At 40.5% G+C, this 20,459-nt stretch overlaps 1 protein-coding gene across 1 annotated transcript in view; it reads left to right on the top strand.

Annotated features, from left to right (window-relative positions):
• The window catches only part of Dyl (transmembrane protein dusky-like), a 39,873-nt gene that overhangs the window by 10,056 nt on the left and 9,358 nt on the right, over positions 1-20,459 (top strand). Inside the window, exon 2 of the mRNA XM_076830640.1 lies at positions 4,161-4,242. Coding sequence (XP_076686755.1) covers positions 4,174-4,242 — 69 coding nt within the window. The 5' untranslated portion in view covers positions 4,161-4,173. The remainder of the gene's footprint in view (positions 1-4,160; positions 4,243-20,459) is intronic.

Genomic DNA, 20,459 nt, shown 5'->3' with positions numbered 1-20,459 from the left:
CTACATGCACTGGAGCATGGCATACCACTTGCACACTATACCAGTTTATCGCCTCCGCAATCTTTCGCGTCTACGAAAGTGGAGCGTTTTATAATATCCGCGCGGCTAGGCGTTTGCGTTTCCAGACGCCTAGCAATTAATCGATACCACGATAATCATGCAAATTACACGCATCTTGCCGCGAGACGTTGTGGCGAACGAAATTTGTAGTTTCTTGCTGTAATATCTGTAAATTCATATATGTATTCACAGTCAAATGTATCGACGGTGTTGGGCTCTAATTGCGTTCTACATATCAGTTAAAGATGCTCCAAGAGACCTTGTTTTGCTTCAACTAATATGTTCCCGATTTAAGTTGCTGCTGCGAGTGGAGCAAATTTCCATCGATTACTCAGCGATATCCTTTTGATTTTTGAAATACCACTTCGCACATCTTCGAATGTACTTAGCAGCCAGTTACTAATCCGTCAACGGCATTGCTTCCAATCAAATGCAAACACAGAGAATGGTATCCGTTCTAAGGAATAAATCACGCCCACTAGAACGCTTAGGTATGTCGTCCCCAGGAAAACGATCGAGACCACAGATCTTCATTCTGCCCTGCGCCTCGTAGTCACGCGTTCATCCGGTCGTTAAAGAGAAATGACGGAACGATCCACGAATCGACATATAGGAAAGTAGCCGCACGTCCTCGTTTTTGGTTCTCTCCTCTCCTCCAACCCTCTTTCATCGCGATTTATTGAAATCGAACCTAGTTGAACGAAACGACTGCCCCGCGGTAATTTATTCGCTGATTCCTCCGAGACTGCACAGATGCGGCGCTCCCGTGCCATTATTCGAGTCACGATTCGGCATCCGTTTCACCCATGTATGTGACAGACAACTGAAATATTTTTCAGACGTTCCTTCCTCGCGCTTTAGTTGGAAAGCCAACTGACGCCGCGATATTGTTACGTGCGCAGGGCAGTCTGGGCCGTTCGTTGTTTTGCTACGTGTCGCCCCGTAAATGAGTTTCCTCGTGAAAACGGTTTCCCACCTGAGCGACACTGGTTTGAACGTCCGACAGACTCGGGAAAGAAACCCTGTAATCGTGTTCGGGGAACGCCTCTTCGTTCGGCTGACGACGTATTAATGAAAATTTGTCGAGCATTTCAATGGCATTGTAATTTATGTCCCAGTGTCTGCCTCAGGTATGCCGTTTCAAACGAGTTACGGGGACGTTTCGAATCGAAATAACAAATTCGGGAAGCGAAATTCATCGTTTGTGCGCAAGAGTGTAAAAGATTTAATTTCGGGCAAATTGAAATAATCGATTATAATTTGCTCGTGAAAGTGTGTTGCATAATTCCTTTTATATTTCATCCCTCCATATTTTAAACAACGAGCTGTATAGGAAAGTTTGTACTAAATTTATATTTAATTGCCGAGGCAACTGTAGAAAATTGGAGATGATAAGCACTGTTTGGCACATTTTATATTAGGGATCGCAAATTCACCGACTTTTTCAATCACCGGTAATTCGGTGAAATTTTCAAGCAATACCGGTTTACCGGTAATTTTTTAAGGTGCTGAAAATATAAGAGTAAAGGTTACAAAAGAAACTTTGTTTAAACTCTAATCGAACGTTATAAAAATATATGCAAATTAAATTATTCCGAACATAAAATATAAAATGATATAACAGAAAATAGATATATTTGTATAACTGTTGACAATAGGTACTTATTAATATGGATCTTCACCACGCAACAATGAAAAGAATCTTAACTTACATACATAATTAAATATTTCTTATTTAACCCTTCTTTTTAACAAATAAGCACGCGAAAAACATAATTCGTCTAAACTTTGGTCTCCTGATCGTGACCTAATTTTTGTAGAAAATAATCCAGCTACGGATAAAGCGCTCTCAAATTCTACACTTGTTGGTCGGGTAGTCATTAAGAAATCATATGCCATTTGTGTGTATAGGTATATTTTCTCCTTACTTTTCCTACTTGAAAATACGTCCATCTTTTTGATGACTTGATTCAGATTTTCAGTTTCCTTTTGCCTAAGAGTTGGTCTTCATTTCTAATTGAAGTTTTTTTTTTCACTGACAACATAATAGATGTCGCTGGAATTAATGAATGCATGTATGCGCTATATTGCTCTGCGTAATTTATCGAATTACCGGTAAAAATTTCAGGGTATTCCTTGCGATTTACCGGGCAATCTTGCGATCCCTAATTCATACGTTTTCCAAACAATTCCCCTCAAGAAAATTTAGGCATTCAGCATTTAACTCATCGGACACTTTGCACGTTCCATTATAATTCCGAAAACGTTGAATCGGTTCTCCTAAAAATTACACTTCACCCAGAGAGCATTTCGTTCTCCGAATTACCTGTTTGCAATATCCTCCCTGATTGACAACTACAAGCACCACCATCATCGGCGTTAACCCTGGCCAAAAAGAGTCCATCAAAAGTCTCCAAACATTCTCCACGCTTCGCAAAGAACAACGACCACTGAAATAAACTCGACTCTCTCTATCTCGCCCCCCTCTCTCTCTCTCTTCTCCCCGTTCCCTATTTAATGACTCTCGCGCCTCGCACTGAGCGTCTTTCACCTGTGCCCGAGCAACATCATTCGCCCCGTTGGGGGATAAAAGTAGAGGCGGCAGAGAAAGAGAACCGGGGGGGGGTAGGGGTGGGGGTGGGGTTAGGGGGGCGAAGAGAGACGGCGAGATAGGAAAAAGAAGGAATGGAAACGGTGGCAGAGAGCGGCCGGTGGAAAGGGAGGGGGACGCCGCGCGAGTACGGTGGGCCTGTTTGGGACTCTTTACGTAGAAGGCGGAAGGAGCAGGGGGAGGAGTGGAGTGTACAGCACGAGCGATCGAGATCGTCAGTAGGTCACTAGGACGTGGCTCGTGGCCGAGACGAGCGTGGCTTGCACCTTCAGTCAGTCCTCGTTGGCCAAGGTAGCCACCTCTGGGCCCGTCGAGTCGAGTCGCGGCAGGCAGACGCAGTTCCCCCGTTTTTTTTTTTTTCTTCCACGGGAAAAGGAAGCACGGTCACGCTCGGGCCCGATGAGGGACTACTGACGCGCGAATCGCGGGGTAATTTCGTGCGACCGACGGCGTGGCTTGAAGGGGGGCGAGAAGGGATTAAAAGAGAAGCGAATAAAGGAAAAGGGACGAGCCCGCGAGGAAGCTCGGAGGATTCTCCAGGCGACGACAGTGTTTCGTTTTGGGGCGCAGAGGTCGCGAGCGGAAGGTCAAAGGATCCCCATAGAGGTGCATCGATCGATCGTTCTCCTTTCCGATCTAACTGCTGTCTCGCTGCCACCAAAGGGAATCGTTCCCTCTGATCTCCGCGGAAGGAGCCGCAATATTTGTCCTGCATCCGCCTCGGCTGTTTTCACGCTTTCTTCCCCTCTGTCGCGGAGTTTTCATATTTCCTGGCCTGCATCGGTCTAATACCCTTTTCCCCTTTGACATGCCTGGCTTTATTCAAAACCACCGGTTTCCCAATGTTTCGTCTCTGAACTCGTTCCTCTATCTCCGTATCCGCGTCCCCGCATTTAATTTTTCTCCTTCTTTTTTTTTTCCTTTCTCGGCCCCTTCTTTCCCTTTAAACTTTATTTCCCAGCCAATCTCAGCAGAAATGAAGCCTCCCGCGCGTACTTTGAATCCGGCGAAATTGAATCTCCCGGCGCGGCGGGGCGGTCGAACTTTTTCTTTCAGCACGTCATCCCCGAACGTGGTTTTAATTAAGAAATTCAAGTTTCTGGAGTGCGGTTCAGATGCTCATTGCGTAACGTCCTTTGCAGAGGCCCGAACAGCAAACGTGCCACTTGTGCATTCGACTGGCGACGAACGCCGCGAGTCTCTCTTGTCAGGCATACTTCCGATCCCTTCGACACTTGTGCTCTACTAGCAGTGATAGACGACAGTGATTTCAATTGCGTAATCAAGTTCTCAAAAACATTGATGAAATTTATTATAATGTAAATCAATTTAAGTGCGCATTTACCTGCGTGGAATTTAAGTACTTCGTAGATTCGTGGAATCAGAAGGAAGGGGAAATAAATGAAAGAACGATGAATCCTTGGTTCGTCCAATTGATTGCTTGAGTGTGGTCGCATTGATAGAGAGCTCTGTTCTTCTTTTATTGCAGAAAGGATACGCACATGATGGAGAGGACGAGGCGGAGTATACGGAAGACAGCTTTAATCTTGTTGCTGCCCTTGCTATTGGCTGTGAGTAAAGTTTCCACCTGTTCTTTAGATATATGCCTCGGTCAATTGACTTAAGCCTTCTTCCGAAGTAGTCGAAGATGATTGACGACGTCGTGCAACATCAAATCTTTCGCGAATAACTAAAGTTCACGTCACTCGCGTCACACTTCGCTCAGCTTCTATCATTCTAGCAGCTTAATACTGCCAGTGAGGATTTCGAAAGAGCGTTACAACGAACTTAAATACAAAATTGGTAGAAATAGACGTAATTAAAAATCTCGGTTTTATTTACTTCCAAGAAGAGATTCCTAGCCTTCCGAATTAGAAAAATCTTCAATTCACCTTTCACAGGGTTGTTCTTAAACTGTCCAATTAATTTTAGACAGACGAATCACTTTTAAGTTAAATAATCGTTTCCAAAAACTTTAGACTGAAATTAAAAATTGATAAAGGTCGTTTCACGCGGAACACTGCTGTGCCTCGCGACTACTTCAGCCATGTTCAAATTTCGTATCGTTTTTTAGCTAATGTAAACCAAAGGCTATTGTCCGCCAAGTGAATATCTTTGAAATGCCAGTCGTGAGTTACAGAAGCTTCTCGCGTGAAAAGGCCTTAACAGTTCCCTGAAGTTTCATACACGTACAAACTGCAAATACAACATACATTCGCGCGTTTCAATAACTATCGTACAATTAAATTGCCATTCGGGAAGGCGACTCGTCGATGGGACACACCGATTGCCAACTCTTGGCAGCGGGCTGCTCTTGCCTCGTTCTCTTTAAGCATAGGTTGCACCCCGGCAAATAATCGATTCGTGCATTACCACGATCTGTATTATTATTTCCTAGGCACCAATTTTGCCGTCGAATGAATGGGGATTACTGTTCGTGGTTAGTGGCTGTTCTCCGCGTTTAAAGTGACAGACGGCTTGTACGGTGACCGTTAGGCCGCGCTTGCGTAAAACAGGTGAATCTATTTACGTGCCTGTCTGTAGTCTTCCACGATCGTGAAAAGTGCTCCAAACATGCATACGCATTAATTTGTACCGCTACAAATAATTCGAGGGAACTCACCGCAAACAACGAAAACTCCAAGTTTCGTGAATTAGCAGGCTGCACTCCTGTAGGATGGAAATGGTACCCAAACGATACCGCAGCAAGTGTAGTAACCTCGGTCAAATCTGATCCAAGGACAGATTAGAATTCTTAATGAAAAACTATCATTATAGATGTTCTCAATTTAAGGGAGGAGGCCTAGCTAGACCGGTGAAAACAATATGCTTCTTTGAGAATTTTTTCTAGACAAAACCGATAAGCTTTTGTTATTAAACATTAGTCTAGTGGAAAGAGTACATCTTACGGATATTTCAGTATTTTTTGTGGTAAAAAGTATTGAGAAGTTTGTGAGTTATAGGCGATACCAGAGACGTCCTTTTTTTAGGCGCTTTGCGGTGACAACCGTAGCTCGGTGCAAGATCATCCAAAAATTAAATTTCAATTTTTTTTTTAGATAATATATGGAATTATCTAGGTGCTATCGGACCCGATTTTGGAAAAATTATTTTGAGTAAAAATAGCGGCTGTGCGAAATTGAAGCATCGATATTTGGCAAAAAATCACTCGGTCTTTCGAGTGTAAAAAAAAACTAGGCGATAAGAAAAGGAAAAGCTTCCGATAGCGCTTAGATTTTTAAGCCTACAGTAAGCCTGCGAAGCCTCGAGCAAATCGGTTCATTAATTTTTGAGTTATGTGTGTCACACCTTCCTAGTTACACGCGTATAACTTCGTCAATTTTGGTCGGATTGACTTGACACTTTCAGGGAATATTTTCAAAATGTTGTACCTACTTCAAGAAAATATAAAAATCGAAAAATTGATTTTTCGAAAAATTTCTAGATAGGCCTCTCCGCTTGAACACACAAAATTGGAGAAATGGAGGTGTGAGTGGATCTCTGAAATTACATGACCGAATGCGTAATGAGTAAAAAGACAGAAATGTCTTTCGGGTTCATCGCATTCGGTGAGCAGATCACGTGACAGTTGGCAGTTTTTTTTTATTTTATTATGAACACGATCCTCGTGAAAATCGTCAAGGATCCAAGAAAAGATCGGTCGTCCCGTTAAACATACTTTCATAACCGTTAAAAAATTCTGTGTGTCCTATCGATGGAGAAGGGGTGAATGAAGGAGGAACGGGCGCGTTTCATTGATGCTTAAACGCTCTCGGTTGGACCGCTATTCGCGGGACGCACGTGCTGGATGAGACACAACGCGACGTTAATGCTTAAGAGGAATCACCGTCGCCGCGGGCCCTCCTTGTGCTACATATTGTCGTCTGTTGTGGCGCTCATCGGTTTCAAGTGGAAGCTCAATGAAACGCGCGAATCGACCACCCTCGCCCTGTTTTCTGTTTTCCATTTTTTTTTTCAAGTAGGGCGCAGGGAAGAAACAGGAGTGTGGAGTAGGGTGGAGCGGTACCGTATAGACGAAAATTTAAATATGAATTTTCAGTTCAAAATCTAACACCCAGGCCAACTAAAAATTCAAATTTAAATTTTTTAAAATAAGATTCACCATGTGAATTTTTACATTTTAACAACCATCTTGCAACGTTGCCGCCACGAAGTGTGCTGTATGGGATTAACCAAAATAACTGCACTATATTATTTCATAAAGAAACGTGGCACTACGTCAGTCACGAAATTCTTAATAAATTAAAGATTTATTAAATCCTTTTTCTTGTTAGATCTTGGTACAGAATTATTCCGAGTAAAATAACAAGCAAATCTTTTTCTCCTTGCAATGGCTCGATTCAATTTGATTGTTGCATTAAAAATCAATTCAGAGAAAGCTTTCGCCAGTTTCGACGGCTGCATTGCTTAATCGTACCGAGCCCCGCGCCAATAGATATTTTATCGATAGGGACGGTGCTTCTTTTTGGTCCCAGCGAGACAACTCGTTTGCAGGCACGTCATGTACATGCATATGTACATACGCGCGCTGCATCTAGTCGTGAATGCATTACAGCTTGCAGACGGTAATTCTGCATCGCGTTTATCAGCGTGTTTTTCTTGTAAATATACGAAACTGGGATCGAGGCAATTCATTTCCCCGAGAGCACGTAAAGTACTTTTTTCGAATATAAATTTCGAGCCCCCCGTTGACGAAACGCGCGGTGTTTTTGTTACTCGGCTGTGAACTGATTAAATTTTCCAGCGACGCCGTTAAATCTGAACGATGTAAATATCCTTGTCGACGCCAGAAGGTATTTCGACAAGTGTTTGTTAATATTTATGAGCGACGCAATCGAATGCATTCCCTTAATTTAATATTTCTGTTCGTCGCCGTTTCATCATTTGAATGTTAAACACTTGTAACAGCAATTATGCAGATAATTCGTAAGTGGATTTATTTTTGCGGAATAGCGTTTGCATCCTTTGGCAGGTAGATGTGAATAGGATTCTAGATTAGGTTAATAGTACGTTGTTCTTTGTACTGTACGTTTTTAATGGAATAAAGTCGTAATAGGATTATTTATCATTTGTTCAAATGATGCAAATTTCACGTTAAAGGATCCAGTGTGTTTTATTTGTTCCTTCTTGCATGAAAATTTATCAAGAGACTTTGAACAATGCACTCTTAATTATCATGTAAGCAGGAGAACGTTCTCGTACATACATATCGTAGACCAAATTATTATTTTATTATTCAAGAATGACTTAAGAAATGGATAGTTAGTATTGCAATCTCGATAATTAAGATCTTTAAACAATTTTTAAATCCCCATCAAATTCAAGACCTCAAAGCTTCAATAAGTGAATTAACAGTTATTATTTTCCGACTATTTAAATTATGTTGTTGGAAGTATTGATTGTATTGCTTGCAAATCTGCGTAATGTGTAAAAATTTCATATCTTCGCGATTGATTAAGTGGCTGGCATCAAACTTATTCTACTTAACGGGTCATTCCACTGTGATGTGAAAAATTGTCATTCTTTAGGATTTATTTTTCAGTAAACGGAATGTCCAACGTGAATAATGTTTTCTCTATTTATTAATACACTTATTGACAGTATAAACAAAAATCTGTTTTAATTTTTTAACAGTTTTTTTTAAATATATATCGCATTGAAGTCAGCGGCTTGAAAAAGCGATGTAATGCTGGTGCGGGTGATTGCGGTGGAACGACGCATCGTGAAAAAAAAATTCAAACTGTGTTGTAATCATTATTAGTGTGGTTATCGTTGGGAGCAGAATTACTTTGCCTGATAAAAAACGAACAAAATGACGGAGGTTTGAAGTTTAAGTGTGGAAATACGTTGCATTTGTCAATCATTTTGCCTTATAAAAAGCATTAAAATTGTTAATCAAAAAAGCTTTTCGAGGTCCCTACGATACCCACTGATCCCGCTAAACAACGTGTGAAAATTTCAGACTGATTGGTCGAATAGTTTTCTTGCGATCACCAGTTGAAGAAACGTCGTCCTGAGATAATCGCGTTTGAAGTTGTCAGCGCGCTCCGCTTAGTGCACCGTCTTCTCTGCAACTTTCGGTTATAGCAGCCAAACTAAAGCGAATCAGACCACGAACCTTTACCAGCACATTCTTAGCTATATATGTACTCTCGAAAAATGAAAAAAAATCGACTTCTCCAAAGCGTCACAGTGGAATGATCCCTCAAGATATCGAGCCTAGATACCTACTCAACAATCACGCAACAATACCCCAGTAGTATTCCGATCTCACGGCGGAGTGCTTGTACTGAAATCATCGATTCTTGGTTGCAACGAAAGGTAGAACTGTCTTTTCTGATGAAAGTGCATCATTGATGCGGTAGCGCGCATGTTCGTTAGACTATGGCGGCAGAAATTTGAAGTGGCCAACTACTGTACCCTGGTCAATAACTGTATCGCTTACCCTATGGATAGACAAAGCGAACGAGTCGTAGAGAAATGTTCGTCGTGCCAAGAGGACTCAATACCTCGTGATCAACATAGGAGTCTATAGATCGATGAGCGTAACGCGCATGCCCACGCGACAAAGCGCTCTGAATAGTCTCGTTCCGCGAGATCCTGTCCACTGCTTGCTCTAAAACGCGAGGAGAGCGAGGTGAATGAAAACGCCTAGTGCACCTGGTAGCAGCGTCGTAGAAACACGTACCTGCCAACAGCACAGTATCCAGTGTTAACTATACCTACTGAACAGCCGAAGCGAAGATAGTAGGTCGTCGCGTCAGACGCGTTGTCCTCTTTCGACTATACACTCTCTAGACGATCTTCTTTCTGCCTCTCTCGTCCCTCGTCGCGCTGCCTCACTCTCTCTCTCTCTCTCTCTCCCTCTATGTCTCTCTCTCTCTCTCTCTCTCTCTCTGTCTGCCATTCCTCTCTATCGCTGTTCCTCACTGTCAAGGGAACGGCCCGCGAGACGATATGTAGCGGGTCAGCCTCTAGTCGAGTTCCAGCCAAGGATTGACTTCTTTTCCATCCGCAGCTTTCTTTCCTGAGAAACGTCTCGCCTTGTCCCCTCGCGCTGTCCCGCCTTGCCATGGCGCGCCTCGTCTTGTCTCGCTTCCGATCTTCCAGGCCTTTTAGCGCGAAACGATCCCACTTGTCCTGGTCGCACGACTTGCCACAGTAGCTCTTCTACCGTCGAAAAAAAGCTTTGAACCGGGACGCTGTCGATTATCTTCCTGGGGCCGTTTCTTGTCGACAGGGACCATTCGGATGATAGTTAATAGCGGTGCTTTGGTGGAGGGTGGGTGGCTTGTTAACTTTGATTCGAAAACATTGATGCAAAGCCGCGTGGGTTTTATCACTCGCCTGGCGGATAGGGATTTCGATCCGTCCTAAACATAAGCACTATAAATTGTAGGTATTATTAGTCTTACTTCTCCGAGAAAATGAGTTTCTCTTGTTCTGAAGAACAAATGAATTTGGAGCATAGCAGAATTGGATTCTAATATAAATGCTTATTCCGAGGGGTATGTGAGTGAAGTTATAGGTCTGAGTTAGCTCGGGGTATGTCTGGGTTAGGTTTAGTATAGGGTTACCTGACCTGCAGTGCCTTATTTGTGAAAGTTTGTTGTACTGTATAGAGGGCATGCTGCTTGCTCTTTGGACGTTGCTTTAAATAACTTCTGAAAGGTTTCAAAGGCAGTAGTATGCAGTTGTCACTTGCTGCAAATGTGTACAATAGTATGAGTCTCTTTTACCTTGACAGGATTTCAGATATCTTTCCATTAATATTTCCGTCATGTTAGTCAGGGCTATCTCATGTAAGAATACAACTTACTTCTCCGTTGCATATGTAGAAGCAGAACATGATCATTGAAGGAGTACAGAGGTAGTAATTTTTCAAAAATATCTAGCATGTTTGGAGATGCAAGTATTGTTATCACTTCCTCTGTTTAGTAGTGAACTATCATAATACTTGCAAATAATCCGTGTAGGGTAAACTGTACAATGATTGGCACCCTAAGCGGAACTCCCAATTGAAATGTCTATATCCTTTTGTGAAGTATTTACATGGTCTTAATTTTTAGTTATTATCAATGATTATGGATTCCTCATTAAAATAAAGTCTCGAGTACCTATTAAGTCTTTCATTTTAAAAATATTCAATAAAAAAAAACAAAAATAGGCATAAAAGTACAATCATTGGCACCCTAAAATTTGAGGTTGTATAGAAAAACATATGTAGTTAAAAACGAACTTTAAAGTGTTTAAACAGACTATTTCATTCGCTATTAAATGCTTACAACACCCAGTAAATCTGTACTTCAATCCATTACTTAGATATAAAGCGACAAAATATAATTACCTACCTCTTATCAAAATTTTAAGAAAACGCCTAAAACTTGTCCCACTTTGCGGTGTTGCCAGATGTAGAATGTGCAGTTCAACTACTGGGCGTTGCAGTGCTGTACTGAAAGAAGAATAAGAAATTGTAAAAAAGTACTTTCTAAGCTTGTGCTTCTTAATATTTGGCTCTTTAACCAAGACTGCCAATGACTAGTGCAGTGCCAGCATTAGTGCAGTTTACCCTACCAAGTGACTTCCTAGGTCCACTTGCAAGGGTCTACCAACGATAAGAATCAATTATGACACTTAGATGGATTAATTTCTAATGTCTAATCTTCGTCTGCAATTGATTTACAGATTATAAGATTCGATTTAAAGAGTGTTTAAAGAAAGTAGCGGGAGATAACGAAAACTGGTGATTTGCAGTAGGTTTCGCAGTCATTACCAAACCACCATTGATAGATTCCAATGAATAGGAAAAGAACACTTTCCTTCGGCTCGCGGCTGTTAGAAACGTGCAATCTTGCGGATGACCGCGAGCTTTTCACTGCACTTGTTCCGCTAACGCTTCTGGATTGTCGTGATTCAGGATTCTTCTCGTGATTCCACCAGTTCATTGTTCCGGACAACCTAACGAAGCTGCTAAGTTCGTAAACCCGTAATTTAGGATTATGTTAATTTCCATTAAAATGAAGTACATTGAGTAGATGAAATAATACGTCAGAAATGCTACTACAACGGCTACAAATGGTAATTCCAGTTAATTAGTCAAAGCCTATCATTCTAACGATATAAATGAACGTTTCGGAATTTCCAGATTTTATTATTATTAATATTTATGTACATTGTTCGTGTTTGGTCATTACAATATCCAACCAACTCGATGTAGCCAATATTTTACATAAAACCAAAGATGACATAATCTTCAAAATGTGACTAATTTTACGGCAAAATAGAATAATATTTCTACTCTCCAAATATTTTCAGAAACTACGCTGACATCGTAGCTAAGATTACAAAGACAGTTAAAAGAACCAATTCTTCCAATTTCCCCTGCGGAATATCAGAAACCAAACTGAAGGAGTAACAGTTAGGCCAATGTAATCGAATTAAGCAATAGAAGCCCTGGCGAAATGGTCGGCGCTAAATTTGTCGGTTTCGCAAAACGATTCGCAGCGAGGACAAACGTACGGCGCAGTTAGCGGAGGACAGGACAGACGTTTTTCGCATAGCAGTACCAGCGAACACATTTCTTCTTTAATTAAAATCCCACCCCAGGAGTTTTCCTCAACAAAAGAGAGCGCACTCCCCACGGTTCTCAGCCTGATTCTCACGGCTGGAGGTCCGCGCCTCCGTTCTAATCGTCTCGTTGTAATTAGATCGTCGCTGCTTTTCCGGAAGCCACAATTTTCGGCTGGAAAAACGCGTAATCTTTCTTCCTGAATTACCGTACCGTTCATTGTAAACGCTAGCTTTAAATAAGGCAAAATACAAGTTGCCATTGTTCGATCCTCGAATCGTTGAACTAGTTCGTTCAAGACGTTATCAATCTTCCACTTGCACTCGATTGTCGTTACGAGGGATCCGTGACGTAATTAGTGAGTACATTATACCGATGCCACGGTAATTGGACATTTATCGACGGATGAATGTTTAGCGCAGTGGTGCACAGGGAGCCGTTTTTAGCGCCCAGACGTGAGCAACCCGCCTGTCCCGTTGCTAAGGTTGGAATCGGTGAGGAGAACTGCAATAGTGTACGTGCATTTGGTATGACTTGAACCCAGCTATACACACTATTGCGGTTCGCCTCACCGATTCTAACCTTAGCAACGGGACAGGCGGGTTGCTCGCAGCTAGGCGCTAAAAACGGCTCCCTGTGCACCCCTGGTTTAGTGCGTGTTGAATATAGGAGAACACTTTCTGTCATCAATAGCGATCCATCGTTCGTGAGAGGATTGTTGGCATATTCTCAGGATCGTTTGTAAACATTCGAAGCTTGTGGTATAATATGTTATTGTGTTAATTCGATAACGAACCCAACTACTTCTAGTGACATCTCGTAGATTAAACCACACATGTTAAATACTGTTATTACTTTTATGTATCTGCAGTTCGAAGTTTCCCGATCTTTTCTAAAATTATACTACGATTGTTCAGTCGATTCAGCTCGCAAGGGAGCTTTACTAACCCCGAAATTCCGATTTTATTTTAAGCTTTGTAGATTTCTAGTTTTTACAGGGCCTCAATAGGAGTATCAGACAAGTTTTTTGTCCTGCTACTTTTCGGCTCTTCGGGGTGAGAACTCCCCTTACGGGGGGACTATACTTTAGGCAACGCTAAAACAGGCCTCTAGTATTATAAAAAATTAATTTTAATTCTTCAAAGTTGCGTAAGTAGATTAAAAAACTTCCTGCAAAAGCGCACTTCTATTCCTAAGCATTACAATTTTGTCAATTTTCGACTTTTGTTGGTTTTTGAGGTCCATCGATAATAGTTTGGAATTATCTAGTTGTATGTGTAAGGGCAAGTCGTCTACAATGCATATTTGTAACATACAATTTTTTTCGTATCTTCAAAAGTCAAATATAAAGCCAGAAAAAAGTTCAAAATGATTTGCTTCATAAATTCTCCGGAAAAAATTCCCAAAAATCGGCCTGCTCCAGCGTTGCCTAAAGTATACTCCACCCTTACGGGGGAACAACGCCATGAAGCCCGGAAAAAGTGAAATTTTTAAAAAAAATTTGTTAATACAATGCTAAAAGTGCACTTTTTTTTTATCAATATTCCTATAATTCAACCAAGATGACTCTACCTTTTGCGCATGATTCAAAGTGTCGACTTATCCGTAGCTATAGTTCCGCGTGACGTAACGTTGGCTTTAGAAAAAGCTCCGTTTAAATATTTTAACAGAACCAGCTGGCAAAACATTTTCCCTGGGAGCAGCAGCCGTGCAACAGCTATGTTATCAAAAAGCAGGTGACATATAAGTGTTGCCGTCGCAGCCAACCCGCTCGACCTACTTCTTCGCCACCATGTACAGAGAAAAAGAGACGCCGGTTGCATTATAACTTCGGTGGTTTCTCTTCGTAAAATCTGCCACCTATCTTATTTTCGATAGCGTCTGTCGAAAGCACGCGAGCCCGCAGAATCGTTCGTAGCTGGGTGTTGCTTTCTAAACGGGCAAAACTCGGCCACTTGGATACGATCCCGCGGCTTTTATTTTCCGACGGGCCATTTTCCGTTCGCCCGCACGACCGACCCCATCCCAGCCTTTCTCATTTTCATCGACAACCTCGGATAATGGACTTCCACGCTACACGGTGGCCTCCTCGATTTCGGTTCGGTGCTCCTCCGCGGACGTTGCAGCAGCTGTCGGTCTAACAACACTTCGTGTGGCGCCGGCGTGTTATCACGCCGAGGGCACTTTCACCCTGTCCACGGCTCTTGGCATGCTTTCACGTCAGTATTTTCTGGAAAGCACAAAAAGTATCGCCCAAAAGTCCACGAATGTTTACGTTGGAAAGCAACCAAGCTTGGAGTTCGGTTCGTATTTCGCCACATCAACGATCCAACGCTTGCGCGGCAGTCTGTACCTGTATATGTGGTCTTCGATGCGTCGTCTACTAATAAAAATTCTATTTTCTATACATATTCGCTGGTAGATGTTCGTGAAAATTTTATCAAATTAGCCACCGATGTGATTTACATTTTTTCGCTCTTTTATTAATATAACTTTACTTTTATTTTGGTAGTGTGATAGAGCAGAAAAAATTGAACGATTCTTATAATTAAATTTTTGTTCCGTATCGCACCGTTACAGAAATATACATTAATTAAAACCGACTACAAAAAAATAAAAAATACACTGAAACGTAAAAAACTAGTTTTTTCATTATTTAATCTGTGACTTTCAGTTGTTTTTTTATGTCGACGCCTTATCATTTGCACTGTGTAAATCTGGCGCCGATTTAAAAAAGTTTAGAGTCATAGATTAAATAAGGAAACAACTTATTTCTTACTTTTCAGTGCATTTTTTTATTTCTTTAAAGTCGGTTTTAATTTTTTTTAAATTTTTATTTTTTACTGTTTTGTTATTTAAGTTGTAGAACTAGATCTATTTTAAAAATTATGGGAAGGTCTATAAAAGGAGCTGCTCGTAAAAGAAAGAACCGTTTGCTATGAACGGAAGATTCCAATAATAATGAAACAGATTTCTTATTTTTAGTGTAACTTCAAAACTACTGAACCGATTTTTATAATTCTTTCTCCGTGACCTAAGTCGATTGGAGCTAAACTAAATGCAATATGGTTCACGAAAATCGGTCCAGTAGTTGCGCAGAAATTCGCGCACAAACATAATACGTACAAACACATCGAACTGAAAAACTCTTTCTTTTTGAAGTCGGTTAAAAACGAAAAAACTGAGCTGCGCTGATTAGAAGTTGTTAACGAGTGCATGAAATGCAACCGTTCGAACACTATTTCGTGGATAAAAGTCGATATTTTTACTGTACGTACAAGACTAGTGTATAAATGATTAATTAACAACCATAGAAAGCGTTAAATTAACGGTGCAAATATTCACGAAAATATATTTAGAATTATACCTTAATTTGCGTGTAAAACCAAGCCTAATGTGTTGAAGGAGCAGAGAAATTGTTATATCTCATTTTCCTCTTCTTCGGATGATGGTTTTTCCATAAAATAATCGTTAATGAAGTTTACAGGTGAATGTATGTATAGAAGGACCATAATAACCAGCATCATTCTGTTAGACATTTTCCACATACACACATCGAAATTTATTAAAAAATATGATATGGTGACAGTATTTGAGCAATTTAAAATGTTGACTTATTGCGGCAAAATACTCCTTTCTGTGTTACGATAAACACATTTTTGGGGCATCGATTTTTAATTACGACATGCCACTCATAACTAGCAGAAATATCTACTTTTTAATTAAAAAATGTATAGACACTACGAATTTACATAATTCAAGTCATGATTACATTTATGTGTGATACAATTCGGTGGAATTTATATTCGATAAGGGACTTAAATGACTGAAATCATAAACTCAGCTGAAGTCACGGTGAAGTTAAGGCCAACAAAGTGCTGGCGGAATTGATTAGGTAGTTAATTAAAGGGCGCGGTTTGTCTTCCGTGTTGAGTGAAAGTGTGATGTTCCAGCGTCTCGTTTCAATTACAATGGACAAATGAAATTTGTCGTTTCTATGGCTACTATGCCTCGTCCGAACGTGTCCACTCTCATATCTAACTTGAATCTGGCTTCTTACATTAACGAAAGAAGCTGATTCCCTTTAATTCTCGAAAAACTTCAATCTACAAACGTTTTTTTTTTTAAATTATCATTACAGGCTCAGAGAAAAAAGAAAAAAACGACCTTCCCTATTTTCATCGCTATTCCGACCAGTTGCAATTTTTTTCAAAACGACGAAACACATCACCTAGAAAACTAATTCCGCTAGCTTCTAAAAAAAACTCAAGTCGTTTGGACCAATTTTAAAAAAGTTATGCGATTTTAAAGATTGTCAACTTACTTTCCGATGCGACTGTACCATAGAAATGTAAGTCTTATCTAAAATAGGGTTTAAATAGAGTGGATAATTTTTTTAGAAGTTCCAAATAAAAGACTGACTTGATGTACACACTCCATTTTATATAGCCTTATCATAATGTCTGAATTCATTGGGTATTCATATATTAATTGGTCACGTTTAGTTTATTCCCGTGAACATTACTTAATTCTGAGTTGTTCTTTTTCAGATTGTTATAGGTAGCTATGTGTACTGTTTACTGTACATTACCTATTAACTTATTTACAGCTCCGTATATCTAACTTTAATTTCACTTTTTGCGAACAGTTTCTTGTTTAGAGTCGAACTTTAACGACACCAGTAAATGCGTACTGGAATCCATTTTTTCGCCTATTTTCCTACTTCTGCATTCTCGCTTAACGCGTTCCCTATCACGTGGGTCACGGATGGCTTACGATATCTATTGGAAGTGAAGAGAAGCGTATCTCTCAGTTCGACATTAAAATCGAAGTGGGCAGAAAAGATTACTTCTGTAAAATTCAACATCGCAATTTCATTTTCTCGAATTCCATATGTTTCCTTCGCGCAATTTTCTAACAAGCTAATTAAGTAAGACACTGTGCATAAAAAATGTCATACCTTCTTCAGCTGTTTAGATATAACGACGCAACATGTATTCAGAGACTCAATATCTTTTAAAGCAATTCAAAGCATTTGAACCGTAAAACAAAAATGTAGAACTAAAACATTCTTTAAGCACCCTGATAACATTACATGGGCAACGCATATTATGTATTGCAGCTAGGTGTTAAAGGGTGAACAATAATACAGCTTCATTTCGCCACATAAAAAGAGTACAAAAAAAAAAGAAAAGATTTTAACAAAGGAAGCCTGGACTAAGGGGCAAGATTCAGTGAAGATAAATTACGCTGTAATGAAACCTAACCCTCGGCAAGGTTAATGCATTGTAGGAGGAGGTTACAGGCACACTAGGGGTGAAGCTACTGTTTCCCACGAAAATTCTTTCAGCGCTTAAAAAATTCACAGAAGAGTAGTGTATCGCTCGTCACGGTTCAGTTTTTTTTCTTCACAACGATCGCTGCATTCGCTCTACGATTTCGTTTCACGCATCGACCGGTTCTGCGATACTTTTCTATCCAGAAAGTCCTTAGAGCAGATCGGGTGCAGGTGCAAGTAGAACAAGAAAGCGGACAGGTATGCGCACGGCCGACCTGCCTGTCGGTCAGGCGCGAACCGTGCATTTCCTGTTGGTCCTGAATCGACGTCTTCTGTCATTCTTGTCGCATCTCGCAAGGGGAGTGCGTGACATTCGTTTCGCCAATTTCGTCGGTCGCAATAATGCGCGACGCGCGTGCGCACAGTGGGGCGAATCGCCAATTTAGGTGGAAAAAATTCAAGCCATCAATATTTATAAGAATCGATATGTTGGCTGAAAAATGTCTAATTAGAGCAAATCCAGCATATTATCTTTTTAATGTACACCGTTTTCGAAAATCGGTTCGCTCAAGTTCATATGTTTGAAGGCAAAAGTCAATCCTGAGGAAATTGCTTCGAAATTAGAGCGTTTTTCGCATTAAGGTAAATTTAATATTTAAAAACCTTTTTATATTATAAAAATTTAATATATATTCTTAATTTAGCATATTTTGGTTACTTGGAGAAACCTCTATTAATGGTAAATATGGGGCATTGACTATGCAAAATTGACAAGGTCTTTTTTTTTAAAAAAACTTAATTACTAACCAATGCCACAAAATGCCACTGAAATTCCATTATAATTAGTAAGGTTACTGCGGATAGTTTCGATTTATGTTAATTTGAACTGCTAATATGTGCTAATGGATTGAAAATATAATTATATGCAAAAGTGTCACAAGCTCAAGTTAATAAAAACATATTAAACGCGTTACTACTTTCTTCAGATCCGCTTATTAATACTTTCAGGGAATTACCATATAAAAAGAAGGAAGCTATTCCAAAAGGTACATTGCATTTGCTGAAAGGACTAGAAATTTTAAACCAACTTGCAAACCGGGATCACCTATGTATCTAAAAACACCTCCATCTTCGCTTTCCGTGAAAGACCGCCACCTCTGGTTTCGTTGACGATTTCTAAAAATGTATCCTCTAGGTAGTTCACATGGTGTTCTTCTAATCTAAACATGGCACGGTACTCTCGGGTATGGTTCCTTCGACTTTTGTAAACCTTGGGGGCACGAATTTGCATGAACAACGCCATGATTCCGATTGAGCAGACAATTTAAGACAGGCGACTGGCAGACTTAAGGGGAGGTTCCGGTCTAAAAGTCGATTTTTTTTTCATTTTTCGAATATTCAACCTTTTAGGAATACGCGTTTAAAAGGATTTGTTGAAATTCGTAAAATTCCCGAAGTTATAGGCATTTGAGTCGCGGCAAATGCATGAGTAACACCCGGCCACTCGGCACTCACGTAAAACTTTAAACGCGTTTTTCTCGAAACAGTGTTCTCAAAACGGTGGGACCTGTCTCTCCAAAAGTTATTATCCGATTCGACTGAAACTTTTTTTACGTTGAAGAATATACTTCTGGCTAGGAGGGAACTGAAAGAACCCCAGATACGTGGATCAACTGTACAATCTCTCGCAATACATTGTCAATCACAGTACTATTTAGTAATAATAACAGCAACGTCTTTATTATTCTGCAAGACGAAATGCAATAAAACAGGAATGCGTGTAATTAGCGGGAACGTCGAGGTGCAGCAAAGCACTCTATTTAAACCGAAGCCCGGGGAAGTTAAAAGCACGTTGGTTATTTTTTGCGAGCAGAAACTGTCGATCGGTTACCCTGTTACCGCGTAATTTATGGTTTCCCCGTGTACAGCAGGGCGTCAAAGTGAAATGACGGCGCGCGGTATCCGGTAGAAAAAGACGCTTAAATTTCGTAACTTTTGTAACAGGAACCGCAGTAATTTCAGGAACCTGACTACGCCTGTACAGTTACCTTCAACTGTGCCTATACGTGATGCTTTTTCGTGATTCCTTTTTCCGGATAAATATGATGTTCTCGTATACAAAAGGTTTACATGATACGTGTTGTCGGATTAAAAATCAGGATCCACGCCGTCTTCTATTTCGGGCCGCGTCGAATTCTTGGCTACATGGTAAATGTCACATCGGTGCATTGACGGAACAAGCTAAACCGAGCTTTTTTATGGAGATGGATAGTTTAAAATTAATCACTCGGAGAATATTGACTGTTTGAAGTAAAACTGGCAATAAAATTATATATACATAGGGTAGATGTCCCAATCACTGCCACTGCCCCTATTACTACCATTTTATTTATTCTACTTACATAATAAAAACGTGACGTATAAAGAATAGTGTTTAGAAGGATTAAATTGGGACTGTTTTTCTTCTTCTTCTTCTCCTTCTTCTCCTTCTTCTCCTTCTTCTCCTCCTCCTTCTTCTTCTTCTCCCCTTCTTCTTCTTCTTCTCCCCTTCTTCTTCTTCTCCCCTTCTTCTTCTTCTCCCCTTATTCTTCTTCTCCTTCTCCTTCTTCTTCTTCTTCTTCTTCTTCTTCTTCTTCTCCTTCTTATTCGTCTTCTCCTTCTCCTTCTCCTTCTCCTTCTCCTTCTCCTTCTCCTTCTCCTTCTCCTTCTCCTTCTCCTTCTCCTTCTCCTTCTCCTTCTCCTTCTCCTTCTCCTTCTCCTTCTCCTTCTCCTTCTCCTTCTCCTTCTCCTTCTCCTTCTCCTTCTCCTTCTCCTTCTCCTTCTCCTTCTCCTTCTCCTTCTCCTTCTCCTTCTCCTTCTCCTTCTTCTTCTTCTTATTATTATTATTATTATTATTATTTTTTTTTTTGCCTTCCATACTT

Source organism: Andrena cerasifolii, chromosome 2, assembly GCF_050908995.1.
Source record: "Andrena cerasifolii isolate SP2316 chromosome 2, iyAndCera1_principal, whole genome shotgun sequence".
Lineage (NCBI taxonomy): Eukaryota > Metazoa > Arthropoda > Insecta > Hymenoptera > Andrenidae > Andrena > Andrena cerasifolii.
This window is presented reverse-complemented; position numbering and strand designations above follow the sequence as displayed.